Source organism: Sander lucioperca, chromosome 2 (assembly GCF_008315115.2).
Source record: "Sander lucioperca isolate FBNREF2018 chromosome 2, SLUC_FBN_1.2, whole genome shotgun sequence".
NCBI classification, from domain to species: domain Eukaryota; kingdom Metazoa; phylum Chordata; class Actinopteri; order Perciformes; family Percidae; genus Sander; species Sander lucioperca.
The window spans coordinates 13,905,505-13,926,050 of record NC_050174.1 but is presented as its reverse complement, the minus strand read 5'-3'; the positions used below and the strand labels follow the sequence as shown (position 1 = coordinate 13,926,050).

At 39.9% G+C, this 20,546-nt stretch overlaps 1 protein-coding gene across 4 annotated transcripts in view; it reads left to right on the top strand.

The window, feature by feature from the left end:
• Positions 1-20,546, top strand: part of coro1ca (coronin, actin binding protein, 1Ca) — a 39,991-nt gene that overhangs the window by 11,657 nt on the left and 7,788 nt on the right. For all 4 annotated transcript variants that reach the window (XM_035993185.1, XM_031309313.2, XM_031309314.2 and 1 more), the window contains 2 exons: positions 6,975-7,171; positions 20,131-20,253. In XM_035993185.1, coding sequence (XP_035849078.1) covers positions 6,977-7,171; positions 20,131-20,253 — 318 coding nt within the window. In that variant the 5' untranslated portion in view covers positions 6,975-6,976. The remainder of the gene's footprint in view (positions 1-6,974; positions 7,172-20,130; positions 20,254-20,546) is intronic.

The window sequence follows — 20,546 nt, the reverse complement described above, 5'->3', positions numbered from 1 at the left end:
TTGTTACGACAGTAAGATATGATTTTGAACATTTCCTGCTGTTTGTAGAGCTAAAGGATAGTCTGACTGGGATCTTTGTGCAGGCCCAGACTGACCTCAAGAATGCAGTGATTGTTTTGTCGAGGCTAAACACACTATTGTAGTGCTAAAACGGCATATCTTATAAAGCTCTCCTGCATAAAACAATGTACTATTCTGCTGCAAATTAACTAGTACTGTCGTGATAACCGCAATATTGCAATACAACTAGGGTTAGGTATTGTTTGTTTTTTTCTTCCAATACCGGTGCTAAAACGATATTTTAAAAATGATGCCAATGCGTAAACGCTCCCTGAACAGATACTTTTAAAACAAAAGAGAGATGAAAACAACAGTCGGTGACATTAAAGAATGGCTTGTTTATTGCTAGGGCCATATGGTGAAATTTAAATACTTAATTTAAAATGTAATAACAAAAACTTATTTCACCTGTCAATTGCTGTTTTTTACAATAACTTTGAATGCACCTTGAGCTTTCGAGTTGCATGTGAACGCACCATTAAGTCCCGTCTGTGTTGTTTCTCCGACAACCCCGGCAGTGGCCATGGTGCACCTAGGCTACACTGTCTTTAGCTTGTCCCAGTGTTGGAACATTTACACAGTTTAGCTGTCAGCATTTTAACCGTATTTAAGCCAGCTACTAGCTAACAGTAGGCTAACATTACCTGCTGCATAATACTAAAAAGTGTCACGTGTAGTGATGCCTGTAACGTCCGTTTCAGAGCACCTGAGAGCAGCGCAGGCATTTAATTGGCACCGAAATGATCCACCAAAATCTGCGGTGCTATTCGCTCGGGTATATAATGGTCTCGGTTTTGGTACCCAACACTAAATACCATGCTATTGACAAGCTGCAGGGGTTGGCCATGTTCACGTATTTTTCCTTTTTTTCATGAGGATAGGCCCTACTTGTCTTACAGTTCAATGCATGTGTATTGAATGTTCAATAAATTCATAATGAAAAGAGTTAAGAGTGTAATTTTCCTTGAACCGCTTCGGATAATGAGTTGGGCTCTGTTTGGTTTTTTTTTTTGCAGTTGAATGTGCGTTATCATGTTGGATGTGTTTCCATTCACATACCCTACAACTGTAGAGCAATGGCGACATACCCTCCTTGTTTTTTACCCAACTCTCTCCGTTGCTGTTGCTTACTGGGAACCCGCAGACGGGTCTCCCAGCTCCGGCGTTTCATGTGCACTCGCTATAGTGTAACCGACTCGTACACCAATCCGCTTTTGTTATGCTAACCTCAGCATGTGTTGCTAATGGCGGACAGCTAAAAGTTTCCAGACGGAACTTGTGCTTGTGAAATTTGGTTCTGCATGATGTGCGTCAATCTACATACCATTTAATTACCGGACAACAGAAACTTAGCATTGGGTTTTACCACCATGGAAAGACATGGAGGCTGTTTGGAAATGAAAATTTTTACCATTTCAGTAGGCCGCCAAAATAGTTTACATTTCAGGAGAGAAATAGGCCATGCAGTCATGCTTCATTTTATATCTACAACGCCTAAGTAATTCTTCACAAGGTTCAGTAGTTTAGAGGCAGCGTGTCAGTGCTGTGTACTCCTGAGCTTAGAAAATTTAGACTTTTGGAAGGCAAGACGGAAGGCGAGGTCTCCAAATGTGGAGATACAACTAAGTTTAACAGTTGTTTGCATTTTGACATAAGTATTAGTTTGTATTTCTTGCTCTTGTATTGTGTTTCTTTCCTATTTTGGTATTTCCCTGATGTTGCTAAGCAGCATGTCTGTTTGCTAAACATGTCTTGGAGACAGATTGCAGCCAACCAAACACTCATGCAATCGCCCGTGGCATAGTGAAATTTTGCTCTGCTTTTTTCTTTTCTTTTTTTTAACCTTGACACATCTATGTGTCTTGCTGCTGGATGTTAAATTTACTGTAACCCTCACCTGTTGCAGACAAGACTAAGCATAACACCCAGCATAAAGAGAACATGCCCAAGAGAGCAGTCCTAAAATGTTTTCTGTGATGCAGACTGGCAGGGAAGGGAATATTAAGGTACTCAGCCTGATGGATACCCAGCATTGATGATGGCAGATGACTAGGCAGTCACTTTATTAATTATATATACAGTATACTGGCCCATTGCCACATCCAAAGTCTATCTCTAGAGTAATTTGATCGTAAATAATTGTTGAGGTCAAAAGCACATTTTTAAATATTATCCCAAATTTATTATAGCTACAACATACTTAAGAGGAGAAATCATCATAATAGATTAACTTCCTAACCCTAAACCAGTGGCCACATAAGTCAGTTATTGCTTTGCTCCCCCTTTTTTCAATCCTTCCCTTTTTAGGAACGAGTACTCACTCCAGCCAACAGAGCATATGGAACCATTAGACAACCAGTAGGAACTAGCTTTAATTGACCATGAGCAGTGGCCAACAATTAGCCTGTCAAACACTCGACAATCATTTAATTTAACATTTATGCCAAATTCAATTTACTTTCAATCCCATGTCATAATTTATCCCCCCCCCCCCAGTATCTTATTTTAAAGGAATTTTATTCCATATTTTCTTAAAGGTACACTGTGTAATGTTTTAAAAGTATTTTATTAGCTAAAGTCAATGTCTTCATTCATAAATACTGTACGTCCTCATTGGTGTAAAATTACCTCTGCCAATGATCTGACTTATCCTCGTAAGCGAAGAATTTCTTATCTGTATTTACATTGGACGAGCAAGTCCAAGGAGGCTTCCATGTCGTTCCGTCATTTTGAAAAACTAATCGCTGAGAGGGACATAAAGCACTAGCCTACCTGTCTAGCTAATCCACAACGTGTTTTCGTTCAGAGCCAGCGTCACGTGACTGAAACCTGCTGAAACGGAGAAGGAGATCAGTGAGAGGCGCTTGTTGCTTCCCCGGCAAATTTGAAAGCCTGCACTGCGCTTTAGTTCATAATGGAGGATCATACTTATGCCGAGCCACAGCAGAAGGAATCCTTGTCGCCAAAAAAGTGAAAATTGGAAGACATGTTGTCATAGCTTCTTGGTACATAACGGCTACCGTAGTTGCAACACGCATTTGAAAAAGCGAGGCGCTAGAGAGCACTATTCGTTTGAATGCAAAATACAATTTCACCGCTAGATGGGAGAAATTCCTACAGTGTACCTTTTTTAACTAAATTGTAAAAAGAAAAGTAAGATGAGGGAGATGAGCTGAAGACACCCCCATAATGCTGCTAGTCTTTGACTACAATTTTTAGACAGAGCATGAACCAAATAAATCTTGGCAAAGCTAAATTTCTATCCCTGACTGGAACAACAAATTTGCTCTGTAACGGAAAATTTATCAATTCAGATATTCTGAATTCAATTTCTACCAGAGGGCAGACACACCATCACATCTCACTTGTCTAATGCATATGGTACACACTCATTAAGGATTGCTGGAATTTTCTTCAGACACAGTACATACTTGACAATTAGAGCTGTATAGTGCTGCCCTCTGTATGTTAATAGGACAGTTATATAAGAAGATAAGCTTAAAGATTACATATTGTAATATTTACTATATTGTATATAAAACGATCATGGTCAATCAACAGATTAAAAACCTGCAAACCTCCAATATTAGAAAGCAGCTCCTGCAGCAGTATCTGCTGGAATTTGACACAGGACACTGTTACTTGTCTCTCTCTAGACAGGTAGCTGATTTAGGTGTCTGTTCACATGTAGCTTCTATTCTACACCCAGATTGTGTGACAATTCTGTAGCTCCAAAGGTAAGCAAACAAGCCTCACTCCTTATGACAAAGTTGTCCTTGTTGAGTGTTGCCCCAGACTACCATCACAGAGCAACTCTTCTTTTTCCATTTTTGCAGTGTTGGACAAGCTACTTGGAATATGTAGTGACCAATTATTCTACATTAAATGAACTTCACTACACTGACTAACCACCATACTTTGGTTTTTGTTGTACCCTCTGCTGGTCAATGTTAAAAACTACCTAGTAATATTTCAGAGTAATTTAAACTTTTCCTCTGTTCCCTCATTTTTTCCCCACCTTCGCCCTCCTAAATGTACTGTATTTGTTTATTCATTTAAGTTTGCCATCTTTCCATCAAGTGAACTCAAGCTTGCGTGTCTGCATTCCCCTGCAGCAAAGACGTCATAGGCATCAGCCCACGGATTGGTACGTGATGTCACGTCGTACGGAAGCGCTTCTGTCGGCTGCACATACAGTCCGTGTATGGTGGCGCCGTCATTTCAACATGGCATCATGACTTTGCGTAAACATACACGCCACTTTCCTAAAGCCAAATGGCGTGTTATCTGTACGCATTTTGAGCTATCCACGTGTATGTCTAAACATACACACCACGTGCCGTGTTATCGCGAGAACGTCACACGCGTGTAAAAAAAAAAGTTGGGTTTAGGGAAAGAACATTGGGAAAGGCTTTAGTAACACTAAAAAATGACAAAAACAACGGTGACTGACGTCACACGCTTAGGAAAACAAACAGTTGGGTTTAGGAAAAGAACATTGGGGAAGGCTTTATTAAAAAAAAACGGTTGTTAAACGCCACATGCGGGACACGATCCCGGCTCTCCTGGGTGAAAGTCCTGTGTTTACCCATCCACCCCAACCAACCTCCATCCTTTCACACTACTCGCTACGGTGATAATTCACATGTAATGTAGGTCAATGGAGGCCAAACGGCGTTGATAAACATGCTAAAAAACGATTATGCGTCTTCATAACACGCAAGAAGGGCATACGAATTGGCGTGTCATACATACGCCACTTGGTGAGATCAGTCTGGTCATTTACTAATCCCTACGCACTACTTGATTAATAAAAGAGCTAAGCTACTGAAAAGCTATTTGATTCAGAAAACGGTGACGCTGCCACCAGGCTACTAAACACCTTTTGTCAAAGTATCAATGTCTTGCCTTTTTAAAATGAATTTCTTGATTTCTTTTTTTAACTATAATGTACCAGGACTCTTGGAGACTGTCTGTCTATAATTGGATGTCAGTCCATTGCTCTTGGTCTGCGTCAGCCTTCCCTCGAGTAATCAAATTCAATTTCCTAGACAAATACACTTTTTATCCAGATATATTTAGAAGAGGATTTAGAAAATCTTATGTTATGTCACTTTTGTTATGACACTTGAGTGTTGATCTCCCTTAAATTGGGGATTTTCCAGTTTTCACTGTTATTTGAACCACTTTGTCTTTAAGCTCACTGTCTGTGTTTAGAGACATCAAAAAGAAACTGTTGTAATGACTGACGTGTTTTGGGACACTCCCACATCCCTACAGGAAGAACTTCCTGCTTCTGTTGTGATCCTTGTCCTGTCGGAAACAAGCCAGACAAGTGTTTCTTGCTCACTCTTTCTCTCTTTTACTCACTCACTCACTCACTCACTCACTCACAATGGAAATCCACCTCCAAAACATATCCCACATCCTGTACTATGCTTTTATTATGTTGGTGATTCAGGCTGGGAAACTGTTAACCATGTGCTGTGTCAAAAAATGGAAAAACAAAAGATTTGAGGAGCTTTACAAAACCAAGAACACAAACTTTTGTCTTTTTTCAGGTTGTAGGTTAGGTTGGACCTCGGTTCTGGTTGTTTATCTGTAACTGGCCAGCTTTCCATTATCTTTGGAAGTGCTCTGTTATTTTAAGCACAGCTCTTTGACTTGTAGCTTTTGAATGGGCTTGTTTTCCAAAACTCTCGTCTGCCAGCAGATTCTTGTCTTGCTGAACAAGCTACAAAGTCTGTTTCTGTATCGGGTATGTCCTAGATTCCTTTGGAAGTGGCTCTAAGTGTGCCACCTATAAAGTGTGTCAGTATTTCAAATGTTTAATAACTGGCACAACAAGATGAAAAGAAACGGGCAGTGAAAAGTCATGAAATATGATCAAGCACTTGGTTTGTTGTTCATTATTCATATGCTGCATCTTTGTGAAATATGAACATTTTAAAACCCTTTGAATATTAAACAGTTTTTGCATTTTTGTAGGTTAGTAACGAGTGCATATTTACCACTTTCTTGGGGCTAAGTACCTTGTTGGAGGTGCTCACCAGAAAATAATGTCAAACATAATAAATGTTGTTGGTGAATTGTGGTGTATTGCTGCTTTTAATTTATGATTGAAGGAACTCTACATGCTTGCTGTGTGATCACGGGTGAGGAGAACCCACATGGTGGATAGTAGATAAAAGAGATTGTTAGTGGGACTGGCGTGTTTTTTGGCTTGAAAATATCATATTTCCCTGTTCTTACCCATCCGATGAATTAAGGGTAGTGAAGCAAAATGTAGAAAGGTCTGTGTCAGAGTAGAAGAACTTTCCTTAAAGAATGTAACAATGACGCTGCACCATCATTCTCACAATCATCATCCCCCCCCCCTCCAAAATAGGATGTTAAATTCATATTCACACACTACAACATATGTTGGTAATACTCTTCTTTGAAACTGTCTGCATCGCGATGCCCAGAAATTCCAGGGAGACCCTTAGAGTAGCGAGAAGTAATGATTTGATACAAAACACCCTCATAGTGGAAAAAGCTCACATACTGTATGATCTACAGTAACAGCTTTGCAGCAGTTTGTGTTCTCAAGTCTTTCAAGTAGCTCAAGTAGTCTATATATTGGTTCATATTGCACACTGTACACCGGTTAACTGCTGCTTTCTTTTTTTTTTTTTTTTTTAAAGATTATTTTTTGGGGCATTTTTAGGCCTTTATTTGTATAGGACAGTTGAAGATGTGAAAGGGGAGAGAGAGGGGGAACGACATGCAGCAAAGGGCTGCAGGTCGGAGTTGAACCCGTGGCCGCTGCGTCGAGGAGTAAACCTCTATATATATGGGCGCACGCTCTACCAAGTGAGCTACCCGCTGCTTTCTAACTAGCAGTTAAGTCTTCCTTTTTGCTCTTTTCACAGATATGAGACGAGTTGTACGGCAGAGCAAATTCCGTCACGTCTTTGGCCAGGCGGTGAAAAATGACCAATGCTACGATGATATCCGGGTGTCAAGGGTCACATGGGACAGCTCCTTCTGTGCAGTCAACCCCAAGTTTGTTGCCTTAATTATTGAGGCCAGTGGTGGTGGAGCTTTCCTTGTTCTCCCTCTTCACAAGGTAAGTTTCAGTTTGCATCATTTAAGAGTAGTTAATGCCACAGTGGTAAAGCACTGCATTGTGTACTTGGACAGAGCTCATCAGTCAGGGCTGGCCTCTAAAACAGTTGGATGTAGATAAACCAGATGTGTAAGCATGTTTGCATGTACTGCTTCCTTATGCTACATCAGTAGTGCGCACTGAGTGCCTAACAATAAATTGGTTAATCATTAATAATTTTTAGGCGAAATGGGCTACTTACTTTGGTGAATTTTTGTGTGCTTTATTGACACTTTCATTTTCTAAGTGACAACATTCTCAGTATGGTGTCTGTTCTATCCAAAACGTTAGGAACATTTATGTTTAATAACACATTTTTGAGATTATATTCTCCACCTACAATCTCTCTGCATATTGGCTACCAGGAACACATGAATAATCAATAGTTTGTCCATCTCAACAATCTTGCTTTTTGATGGTTATGTTTACCGATCACCCTAAAACTTCAAAAAAGCATTTTGATAGAGAACCGGTAATATCTTTAGTCTTTATTCTGAGGAAAATTGTGCAATGAAATGGTTTAATGCTAACCATTTAAAGGCAGTGTGTGTCTTTTGAGCACAGTTATGCATGTGATGTTTTTGTTACAGATATTACATCGGGATGTTTTTTAGATGGGGTGGAAATTATATTTTCTTCACATCAGTGAAATAACGTAAAGGCAAGGAAAGCCATGCTCTCTGTGATCATATTTGAACTGCATGAATTTAAACTTAAAGAACTTAAAAGGTAGAGAGCGTTGAACAATACATCTTGATTCCTCTCTTTGTTTTTGAGAGTAATGGCCCATTTCCCATGTAATGTCCCAGTAAATAATAATTTGCATTGAAAACTTTGCCTTTTACAAACAGGACTGCTGACTATTCGTTTTAATGTACCATGGGATTAATGTTTACCAGCGGGCTGTTTCGCACACCCTCATGTGTACAACAGAAACTACTCCAAAGCCCTGGAGCGAACAGATTCCTGATCCTTAAAAGGAATCGCTGCACTCCAACTAGAATTAATTTTGGGTTGGGCAAAACGGCATTTAAAGAGTGTTAAGATGTAAAAAAGTTAGCTGGTGAATACATCCCTCACTTTTGTTTTAACCCTGCTGTCATAATTGAACTAATTAAGGTGCAGTTTAGATCAGACTGAATCCAACATGGGGCTCTGGCATGTCCCCTAGTGAGCCCTTTGGTGCCATTGTGGTTGATAGTGGTAAATTGCTGGCTGCTGTTTCTATTTGGCAGTTCCCAGCAATGGCGAAGTGGCAGGTCCCGACACTGTGACATAAGTACTGCAATACTGTTGACAGATCTAACCTGGGCCTGTAATTAGTGTACACCAGTACACTGCCATGTCATCTGAGAAGGCTCTGGCATAAGGGACCGGATCCTTAGGCCTGTCATCGCACAGTTTACACCTCTCAGCGCCTCATTCAATACAGAGCTTGTACTGGAGATGGGCTGCAGGCTCAACCAGTTTCCCACTCCTGCCCTCCTCTATGGGCCTGTTTGCAAGAGCTGCCTTCTGCATGCCATGTTCCAGTACGGAAATGGTGTCTACTGAACAAAGTCTACTTTCACTACTGAACTAAAAAGTTGTGAGAGACTGAGGTCTTTATGTGCAAAGTAAACCTCATGCAATTTCCTCAAGTGAGAGATTAAAAAAAACTCTTCATTTTTAGATCTTCCCACATTCAAGCTGGCAGGCATAACACAGACTAATCCTTCAGATTGTGTGTGTTTTCCTCATTTCAACAGGCCATACATTGAGACACTGGAGCTGAAAGGGGAATACCATGTTATTTATGAATAATAGTATGTTGTGTATGCATAGGAACAACATTATATTCAGATCTTAAATAAAGGACATTCCCTTTTTTAAATTACTTGTTTTTTCTAGGGCTGTCAAAATTAAAGTGTTAAAAACGAGTTAACGCAAATTCCTTTTAATGCCACCACTAATTTTTGTAACACACGATTAACGCATGCACGTTCTGTGATTTTGCTCCGTAGTTTGGGAAATCAGGAAGCTGCAGCAGTAACGTTGTGGATGGTGTTGCCAACTTGGCGGCTTTCTCGCTAAATTTAGCGACTTTTGTAGTCGTAGTGCATGGCTAGCAGAAACAAAGCTCCTTGAGCAGAAATGGATAAAGAAAAGAGTCTTTTGAGTTGTAAAGCCCTTCCAGATGGTTCTCTCCACAAGACTAAAGTTATTTGCATGTACTGTTGATGTGAATTGAGTTACGTCCATTCTCAAATACCACTTGAGCATTAAAAACTTGAAAAATATCCCTTTTTTAAAGTACAGATAAAAAATGTGCGATCAATTTGCGATTAATCATGGATTAACTAGGACACTCATGCGATTAAAAAATTTAAGCGATTGACAGCCCTAGTTTTTTCTGTTAAAGTGCTCATATTATGCTTTTTGGCTTTTTCCCTTTCCTTTATTGTATAATTTATCTTTTTTGTGCATGTTATAGGTTTACAAAGTGAAAAAGCCCGAAGTCCACCCCAAAGGGACTTACCATCTCCAACAGAAAACACTGTTCAGAAACAGCTCCAAACAGCTCTATTGTAGTCCAGCCTTTACTCCGTGACAAATGTGTGTCACTTTGTAACACACGTTATAATGCTCGCCTAGCTGCTAGCATGGCACGTCCTCATACTCTGTGCAGTACAACAAAAATATGATTTATGAAAATTAAACCATGTAAACCTATTTTGATATAACATAAATACAATTATGAACCTGAAAATGAGCATAATATGAGCACTTTAACTGCTTTATCTATTTTTGGCATGTATCACCATGGTATTCACAATTTTTTTTTTTTTCTCTGACAAAACTGGTCCATCTGGAAATCTCAGTATAGCCTCAGCTGGCAGTTCTCCATAAGTGGGGCAGGTCTGTTCTTGCAAACAGTAAGACTAGACCACTGCAGTGGATCAGTAATGTAGAGTTGCTCTCAGCACCCAAGATCATTTCTGAAACTGAATAAATGAGGATGATTGCCTGATGTTGCCTCTTAATTAGAAAATGGTTCAACTAATTTTGTTAGTTATTGCACTGACTGTACAACGTGTCTGATTTCCTTTTTATTAGCCTTTGTCAGACACAGCTCTGCTTTGGATAGAACTGCCTGATTTGAAGGACACTTGCCGTTTGAATCACCTGGGTCTCATTTCATTTTTGTTTTAAGGGCACACATCCCCTAAACACCACCACCCTGGCTCCCACCCCTTCCCTAATGTGAGGGGGTGCATCTGTCCGGCTAACCCATCTGCCTATGCTGTGTTGCTCCCAGTCTCTGTGGGCAGCCAGCTGCTCAGGGCCTTTGTCCCATGCTTACTCTCGGCGCAGCCCTTTGTCATTACCACACTTTTAGCTGGGGGGAGGCAGAAGTGTGATGATGCTCCTTCCCCCCTTCACAATTAAGCCATATGCAACCGAGTACCGTCTTTGTTGAAGGGACGCAATAACGGTAGGAGGATGAATTATTGAAATGATGAACCCTCAGAAAAAGGGGCGTACTCCCTCTGCTTATAATCTGAAAAACCTACTCATGGAAAAGCCTCACTTGGAGTTCAGAGGTTGATGTGGTGGATCTATGACCTGAACTGAGGTCTGAGCCTCATTTTGAGTTGTTAACCAACGGAGCCATGTCTTTGTGTGACTCAGTAGGGTGAGGCTAGTGCGACAGGCCGCCGTGACTCAGCACAGCAATGTGTATTGTTGCTTTCTCCTGTCAGAACACAGGGCTTTATAGAGAGAGCATCAGATGTCCAGCTCAACACATGTCATTCCCTTGCCTCATGCTTTCAATCTCCTCCTTTCTCTTTCTTAGCAGGATGCCTGCTAATTTATTCCCTGATTTCCATATGAAGGAAGCTGTGGGAGTGAATGCAGCAGCTAGCAAGAGTTCAGTGAAACATTCCTGATAATTCCTCTCTGTCTGCTCGGCATATATGAGGGGAAGTCTCAGTAAATCATTACAGTTGCTGTGATTTGTATCCCTGCACTATAAATCTCTTATTTGATTTATCTAAGCATGCCATTGTATAAAATACCACGCTGTCTGCCATCAGAATCTTTATTTTCCATGCTGACTGTGTGTTAGTCACTTTGCCAAATGTTGGCATTGTTTCCTCTTTTGTCTATTTCTTTTTTATGATTGACCTAAACTACAGCCATAACACAACCACATTGGTGTGTGCATTGCTTAATGTAGAAGGCATGTTCCATGTTAGTGTTCAGATGTGGAGTGTGTTTGATTTGGATTCAATCCCTCAATGCACCATTCATCCAGTGCTCAACCTTTGCTGTTAGTAATCTCTGGGTGTGTGCAAATTATGTTTGTTCTGTCTCACATACACCAGTTTGGCTGCTAACTAAGCTACGCTCTGTCTCTATTCACAAAAATACACTGGGTGTGCATGATATCCAGGGTCTTTCCCCCATACTTTGGTCAGTTTGTGTTACAAGACCTCTATACTGCTCAGTTGCCTCTGCCTTTGCCGCCCTGCCGTTCAGTCCTGCTGACTGCAGATTTTACCATATATGGTCATTCACTGCTCCCTGCCTGACAGCCTTCCAAGACCATTTCCTTCCTGCCTTGCCATTGGCTGCTTCATGCAGTGTCGGCACACATGTGAATTCTGGGATAGGCCGAAATATGAAGAGTGGCCAAGATGAGAGAACTGGGTTGAAGTCAGATGTTGTCTCTGTCACAGTCACTCGCTGTATCCCAGTGCCATATTAGAATAATTCATTTAATGTGATGATCAGTATGACTGCTGGAATACTATATATTTTTAATCTATTAATACAGAGCTGTGAAACCTGAGTGTTTTGAAATAAAGCAGACTTTCTTTTTGCAGCAAACCTTAGAACAAAGATGATATATGTTTTTATAATAGCAGATGGTGTTTACAATGCCATTTTTAGTCATTCACAAACTAACTACCATTGTACACGAATGCACCAATCTGGCACACTACATCTTTTTGGGTGGGCTTCTTTCATATGTTCCAGTTTCTTTCTCAAAATATGTCTTAATTCATAAGTTGTCTGTTTCTCCAGTTTATCATTTTTCAGACCACAGGTACTGGACTGTATCACAGCATGCACTGGGGAGACAGTAGGAAGATGTGGAGACACAGTGGACAAAAGGCCACCCTTCACAGGGAATACAATATCTACTCGGTGCAGTCTTATCAAAGAGATGACCGAAGTTAATGACCCCTCTGATTCATTAAATGTCTTGTCTTGGATGTTTTAAAAGTACTTGCGTGGACCTAATCACTACGGCCGTAGACATACTGGAACACTGATCCTGTGTCATCAGCAGCCACCAGCCAGTGTTGTTCAGCTGCCTGTTAGAAAAATATGTTGTTGCAGGAGCACTTGGATAATAATAACAGATGTGGTTATATACTTCCTTGGTCAAATACTTCCTAACTGGCAGCAAAGCAACCAATATAGTAGTAGTAAATAGTGGACTTGTCTTAGATGCTATCTGGAATTAATCTTATGACCTAGATAGTTTCTGTAGTACATCTCTGTATAGGTATGTCTACTTTATCTCTTTAGCTATATATAGCTCAGGTTTCAGCCTGTAGTGCACTGCACTGTATTGTTCCTGCCCTATCATACAGATGCAGAGACCTGTAAAAGTGGAAATTTCCAGCATGCAGACCCTTTTACTGGTGTGCATGTGTGAATCACATGTTGAGCTGCAAGGAAAGGAAGTGTGCAGGCCTCTTGTGTGAATGAAAAGAATGTCCTCTACTTCCTTGAGGGATGTCGTTCAGCCATTTTTTTGTGTTTCAGTGTTGAGCTTCGTATCTATCGCTGTGTGATTCACTCTCCTTTTCTGCAGTCTTACTTGTTGCTATGCAACTGGTTGTTTTCTAGGCGTCAGACATTCCTCTCAAAGAACACAAATGTCTGTAGTGTAGTTATGGACATGTTGGGTGTTTGACTGCTGAATTAAGCCCTGTGCTGTTGCGTGGGTTTTTTTTTTTTTTTTTTTTCACTGGTGCAGTAAAACAAAATTCTTGTTCTGGATAAAATAATTTTAACTTATACATCGTAAGTCTTACTAAGCACACTTCCTATACCTGTAGGTTGGTTGCTTGGAAATGATATGTTTAGGCCCATTTTTAACCAACGTGTGATGTTACTGACAGTCTTATGAAACCATTCACCTGCCAGCCAAGGTCTTGATTGATCTTGCAAACCTGAAGCCGATTACAAAACTGGAGGATTCTCCTTCAGTTGACAAACCAAAGCACAAAGTAAAATTAATATTTATAGCGGATTAAACTGTTAAATTGGAGATGATTTTCTTATTATCTAATTAACCAGTTTAGTTCCTTTTTTTAGCCAAATAATTTGACAAGAACTGACAACAGGTTTTGATAAAAAGGAATCTTTAAGTAGAATCAGAATTGATTCAAATTTCAATACCTGCATCCTAGGGATGGAACTGTTCCAAGTAAAACATCTGAACCGCTAGTCACGCTTCCTTGCGCCGTAGTGAAACTTCAGTAAGCACAGATGAGGTACCAAGTGTATGAGTATATGAAAAAATTAACGTTACTTGAGCCACACTATAATATCCCCTCTCGCCAACACTTCAGCAACACAGTTATTACAAACTGTATTTTTCTTGCAGAGGAACATGAAAATAGAATAAATAGAGTATCGTGTTTTGAAAACGGTGTACAGTGCGTGGGGTAATGTTGCACTTTATATGTTTTATTACAGTGGCACTTTTCTTTTTGCTAAAAACAAAAATCCAGCCATGTTCCACATTGGCACAGGTTAACTTGCCTGCACTGCTCCACCCAGGTGATCCCACTGCAGTGGGGTTTGTGTTACGAGCTACCTTGTCTACAGCTTTGGTTGTTGTTTTCTGTTAATTGGCACTGCTAACAATTACAATGATCTAACTCCATGCAAACTGCATTCCGGCCCTGTGTATGATGTTATCAGATGTTTATGCAGGCTCGAGGCCACATGAACTTGTGTTCGCTCTTCAGACCCTGGAATTCCTAATTGTGTATATCAGAAGAACCCGATTAACACCTCAAAGGGTGCTATATTTGACACTCTAGCGGCCCTCTTGCTCTCATTAGTCACACCCATACTGAAGCTGCCTGGGGCCGAGGTGTGGAATGTGAAGAACGCCTGGCTCTCTGGTCGAACGGTCGGTCTCCTCTGCCCTGCCAGAGCTTAACTTGAGTTTTGCTGAAGCTTCATGGTTCATTGCAAATCAACCGTAGAAGCTGCTATTTATTCATAGAGTATAGAATTCTTTTTTTATTTTATTATTATTCTTTTTTTTTTTAAGCTCATGCAGGTGACTAAAAGGTGTTGATCTAAACATTGTGGAAAACTGAAACTAATGTAAGAGGTTGCGTAAGAATCTTTGCAGCATGCCTGAACTTGAGTTAACATGTGGGATGTGCTGAGAAGTCTCTCAATGTGTTGAGGTCTAAACGCTGATCGCTCCTGTAGGTGGTCTTAATCTTTGTGAGCTCTGTCAACCAAACTTCTGCAAGGGCGGACATAAAACATGAATGTATGCTTCTCATAAATGTTCTGTTAACGTACTTCTAATTGCATGTATCAGTCAAATGTTTAAACAACGCTTCATCAGTAATAGTCAACATCTTTACACACCACATGGTTTGCGTAGAGTCAGTTTTGAGCTTCAGATAAATGGGTTTTACTGTACATTCTTAGTAAACGGTGATAATATACTAACATGCCCTGGTCAGAGTTTACTCCCTTCTTCTCTTACACATAAACCAGATCTGTTGCAATTACTCAGCACTGTCGTGTATGCCAGTTTACAGCATAATAGAAGCCAAGTGAACGTGAAACCACAATGTTTCATTAAGTGTTTGTGCATAGTATAACATCCACCCATCTGTGTAATTGTTAGGGATGCACGATCCAATTTCTTTTGGCTTTTTCAGTCCCGATACCGATGCCAGGTCTTTGTGTATCTGTTGATACCGATCCGATACCGTTGTTGAATTAATAATAAACTGTATACCTTTTGCACCTTATACCTTCCTTCCACCATGTGGAAGAGACTAAATGCACCAGACTTTCCTAACTAAACATGACTTTCCTAACTAAGACAAAATAACATAGATGTAATGTATTGAATTCTTATTTATTTATTTAAAAAAAAAAATAATTGTGCATTCAAATCGAAAATATAATGTAATCAAACTTCTTAAAATAATTTTAAATAAATAACACTAATGGCCCTTTTATATAGGTTTATAATGGGTTTATAATGGCTTATTCTACTGTCAGGAGTACATAGACTGTCACAAAAAGATGTTAATGTCATCATGTTCACTAAAAGCTTTGATTACTAAAGGGTTTGTTTGGCTCCACAACATTATACAATAACGTTATATGAAGGCGAATGCATGAAACAGTTACAGAATCTAAACTATTTTTTTTTCTGCAAACTACAAAGTAGTAAAATAAACTCAAATCGAATGAATACACATACAAACAACTTTAACATTAAGTTTCCCTTTCAAAACAAAATAGTTGTAAGCTAGTTGTATAAACACTACCTTGGCCACAGGTAAGTTAGGTTGTAGTGGGCGAGTGAACGTAGCTCCACTGTCACCCTCCTTCGCTGTTTGAATAATGTTAGTAGGTTGGCGGACGTATTTCAGCGAGGCAAGGCATCTTAAATCCAGTGTTTTAATCATTGCTCTGAACCCGTCTTTCTCAACGGTCTGTAGCGGGACCGTAGTTGGATTGCGTTCATAATGTTGCTCCGCTGCATGCTTGAAGTGACATGTCTTTCACGTTAGCACTGTAACGTTAGCACGGTAATGTTAGCACGGCCGAGTAACGTTAGAGCGACGGGCAACAACAGTAGCTAAATTATGTCAGATTTTTTTAGAAACAAAAAACCTTGCATCAACAGCCGGCTCCTCTCTTGAGCATACGTTGTTCTGGTGTATTTCCGGTCTTTCTTCATCCTCTAACTTTCTTCTCTGTTCTTGAATGTGTAGTAGTGACCAGAGCCTCTCCCAGCTTAACAGACTGTTATGCTACCTGGCTAGCTAGGTGTAGCTACATTTGTAAATGTAAAATTATTAGTGTTAGAAACTGTTTAAGTCACAAATTGTTATGTGCTATGGTGTTTTATCCTTTTAAAGAAAGTTAGTTGTGGGTTATTAATTGTTGTGTTATAAAGTTACTACCATGAGTGAGAAGGGTACGCAGTTAACAGGGGTCCCAGTGCTGCGACAGAGGGGGAAAAAAAACAAAACTAGCTATTTTGTCAATATCAGGGCGGATATCCGATCGTAATATCGGATCAGTGCACCCCTAGTAATTGTACCATTGTATTACAAAGGCAGTACAGCATGTTGAAACGTTACAGACTGTTTTACATGACGGAACTGGTTTGACTGTGTTAATACCTTTTTTTTTTTTTTTTTTTTTTAACTAGACTGAACATTATCCATAATACTTTGGATCTGTGAATTTTGTGAAAATAGTGTAAAGTAATTAGAAAATAAAATAATAGTAGTAATAACTTTGATTGCTGAGATAACATGAGCCAACAATTCAGATGGCTCTTGATCAGACTTGTTTTTGCTGTTGCCACACCTGGTCATCAGTCCATGTCCTTCCTGCTTTACATCCTGTTCCTGCTGTCTTCAGGAAATCATGTGCAGGAAAAGTCCAGTTAATTCAGCTGTAATATACATCTCTATTGTATGAGATGAAATTAATATGCGCATATATCATGTCTTCCTCATACTGCAGATATTTCATTTTTTGTGATCAACTAAATGAAAGTTTTAAAGTAGACTTCAGCTGCAGACTAGAGGTCACCGGTCTCCTATTTAATTGAAATGTTATCTGATACCGGATGGTGGCTCATAGATCCCTATTGACCGTAGTGTCAAAGTCTGCTTTCTTTGCACTCAGCTTCAGAGTAGATTTCAGGGTGTGTTCAGCAGTCGGGTGAGGTTTAGACAAGATCTTGTGATTTTCACATTCTACACGTACACACACACAGTTCATTTTCACATACACTGGACTTTAATCTCTAAACTTGGAGTTGGAGTATGTGTCACAGCCCAACTCTGTCAGTCAGGTGACTGCATGGTTACAGGCCTAATATGTTCATATAGTGCAGAGTCTCCCTCTGATTTTGTCCAGCCATTGTGGGTGTGTACTGACCCAGTAAACGTATTCATCTGTTCCGTCTCACTGAATATACACAGACCACTGAGATAGGAATCATGTTACTTGGTGATACCAGCCACACCACTGTGGATTTGCATTGTAACAGCAGACATGCAGGACCTTCTGATAGGCTTCTTTATCTGCTCTAGCAGAGACAGGGAATGCCAGGACCTATCCAGGACTGGACTATCCATCCGAGGCCCAGACCACCATCCTCTTCTTGCCTCTGTTGTTTTAATTTTAATTTAATTTAATTTAATTTAAACATTTTGAGGAGATGCAGGTAACAGTGGATTGGAGTTTGAAAGAAACATTGTAATGAATGTCAAATGTAGTGCTTTTTTTTTGGTCAAAACATGTCATGTACAGTCGTAAATTCCTTAAGCATACTGTGTGCATGCATGCTTGCATCTGTTGTTTGGATCAAGTTAAGTTCTCATGAAGTTTAAGTACGTTTTGGTTGTACCTCTTACTCATTACTGAATATACAATTCTTAGATTTAGTCACACTGTGTGCAGTGACTGAGTCTTTTCTTTTTTTTTGTATTTGGAAAGCCATAATGCTTTAAATAGGGCTGCAGCAAAACACTTTCCACAGTAACTGACATCATCTCTCTGGTCCCATTCACCACAGCATGGGTTTGTCAAGTCACCTCACCATGTAGAGAGAGCACCTGCATCTCCTGGCTCATCAGCCCCTCACATCCAGAGGTCAAATCCAGCAGTAGGCTGATTTTAGGAGGATGGAGGTGCGTGCGTGCGTGCGTGCACGTGGTACATCAGTTGTATAAGCAGGTTATGTAAAGGGCACAGTTTAGTGTTTGATACAGGGTTACTGTATTCAAAGTAAGGAGATGCTGTGAAAAACTAAGCATCTGTTGGCATTGGTCTACTGTATGACATCACAACTAATACCTTTTCTTAATTACTATTGGTGGTCCAATAGGGACTAAATCTAATCTGTTTGCTTGTATGTAGCACCAATAAAACCCTAGCTTTTTATTTAGAGGTCGACTGATTAATCGGCCGGCCGATTAATCGGCCGATTTTTGGCAGCGGCCACACCGCTGTGGAAGCTCCACGAATATCATTTATCAGAGTCTGGTTGTTACCCCTGTCCGTGGCAGTCTCATCCACTCCTATAACGGAGATAACTGGAGCTAACCGCTAACGGAGCTAACTGCTAACGGAGCTAATTGTTGCTAACAGAGCCTTCAGTTCTCCGTTCCTGTAGGCTATCCATTAACTGCATCTATGGACTCGAGCACGAATAAAACCCTTAATTTTATTAAATTGGCTGGACGAGTTTTAAATTACAACTAAGAGTTGTTTGAATGACAGAAATGTGCTCAGATAAGATCCTAATGAGGTCAACAGGACATGTAGCTAGGCTAACAGTAGGGTCCCCAAAACACAGATAAAACACTTAAAAATGAACAATGATCTAACAAACAAGGTGAACAAGAACTGACTTTAGAGAGCCCTAGCCTTATGTGATTCAACAGGAGTTAGGAGGAAATAGTGTTAATAATAACATGTCACTTTCTGTGAAGCAGATTTGTATTCTCAGAAGTTTAATAAATGCTGATAAGTGCACTAAACTTTATTTTTTCATTGAAAGGTTTATTTGACAATGTTTATTTTCTTCTTACCTGTTTTGTTTATTTTATATATTTTTCATACATTATTTATACAATATAGGCTACAGTATGTTTTTACATTATACATTTTTAAATGAAGTATAGGCTACAAGTGTAGATTGGTGAAGTGTTCAGTAAATGTTTTTGTTGAGAAATTCTGTGTATATTAGTGTTACATTTTATCTTTCAAATAGAGGTTTAAAAACAAGCACATATTGGCCAAAATAAATCGGCAGCATTAATCGGCAATCGGCTGACCCTGATTTCTAAAGATCGGCATCGGCCAGAGAAAACCCATATCGGTCGACCTCTATTTTTATTTTTTTTTTTTTGTCTCAGTGATGGAGTGACAAACCAGGGCTGGTGATTCTCTGGCATTGGGCAGCTAGGTTTGTTGGGCCATTTTAGAAGACTAAAAATGTAAAAAAAAAAAATAATAAATTCTAGTCTTCAGAACTTGGCAGGAGATTTTTGTTGGACTGGGATTTCCCCTCACATCTGAAGAACTTTCTGATGCCACACAGTTGCTCTTATTCATGAAGTACCCTCCCCCGAATGTGTTGTCATTTTGGCTAATCAAATCCCAAACTCATTTCCAGTATAATTTGTTCCGTCTCCAAACATTTCAAACTATTCATAGATTTGTGGTTTCTTTGAATGCGCTCATCTCATCACTTTATCAAAGAGACTTCCAAATCCTCAAATTAAAAAATATTATAGTATTACATTCAAGAGTTTTGCCACAACATCAAATCATCAATCAGCAGTGTATTTTTTGATGGACGTGCAGTGAATTCTGCCACGTTGCCCCTCAGTTCTGATTCTCTGCTCGGGCTGCGTCTAATTTTGAATATGTTAAAGCACCTTTTCTTAGATGTTGCATGTGTCTGTGTGCTTAATTTTGCATGTGGCATTTAGGATGATACTGCAGTTGACCTGTTTCAAAACATGCTCACTCCTCCAGCATATACAATGTTCTCTGAGCAGGACCAGACCAAGACTAATCTCATTACTCTGTGTTGGTTATCTTTGTCTTTACAGACGGGACGCATTGACAAAGCCTACCCCACAGTGTGTGGTCACACAGGGCCGGTGTTAGACATTGACTGGTGCCCCCACAATGATCATGTCATCGCCAGCGGCTCTGAGGACTGCACCGTGATGGTAAGGTTTGACACACCATTTACACCTGAACTCAGACCTCTTAATTGGGGAAAATGCAACACACATTATTGAGCTAATAAGTAACAAGAGATGACATGCTTTTATTGCGAAGGCCGGGCTGTTGTAACTCAGGGATGGGTGCAGACCTTACCCTCTGGATTAGATTAGACTCAAATATGTGTTGTAGGAATCAGAGCTGTGGAATGATTTAGCTGTTTATTGAGCTGAGGTCACTGACTTTTTTGAGACTGCAGTTGTACTTTCCTTCATATGTCCTTATATGGGCCGTGAAG